Here is a 422-nt window from a genome sequence, read left to right as displayed (position 1 = left end):
AAAAAAAAACAAAACTTGCAATTTAAAAAACATTAATCTATTAACTTATAGAAAATAATTTTAATTTTAATACTGATATTAAGAATAAAAAGAATTGTTTGAACGAAAACATATTATTGCATATTAGTTTCTCTTTGCAATCGCAATTCGCTCAATTGAGTTTTTGCTTCGGCTTCACGATATTCTAATTTATGTATTTGCTTCATGTGTTCTATAGTTAATTTCTGGACAAGTTGTTCGTGAACTAATAAGTTGTTTTCTTTTTGCAGCTTTATATCTGACATTTTCGTTTCTTCCTCTGTTATTCTGTTAATACGCTGAATTTTCAGTTCCTGTTCCGTAGAGTTAATTATTTCCTGTTTCACTAAATTTTTTTGCCGATTCCTTTTTTGAGATGTAAATGATTGCGAAACTATAGAAAA

The 422-nt window shown here is 27.0% G+C and overlaps 1 protein-coding gene across 1 annotated transcript; it reads right to left on the bottom strand.

Annotated features, from left to right (window-relative positions):
- Nucleotides 1-113: 113 nt before the first annotated feature.
- LOC108722493 (uncharacterized) lies at nt 114-416 on the bottom strand (the record flags this gene model as incomplete). Its single annotated transcript, XM_018448018.1, has 1 exon — nt 114-416. A coding segment is annotated over one exon (303 nt), but the record flags the coding sequence as incomplete, so codon positions are not given.
- Nucleotides 417-422: the final 6 nt, after the last annotated feature.

This window comes from Mycetomoellerius zeteki, unplaced genomic scaffold (assembly GCF_001594055.1).
Source record: "Mycetomoellerius zeteki isolate Tzet28-1 unplaced genomic scaffold, Tzet1.0 C4254384, whole genome shotgun sequence".
NCBI lineage: Eukaryota > Metazoa > Arthropoda > Insecta > Hymenoptera > Formicidae > Mycetomoellerius > Mycetomoellerius zeteki.
This window is presented reverse-complemented; position numbering and strand designations above follow the sequence as displayed.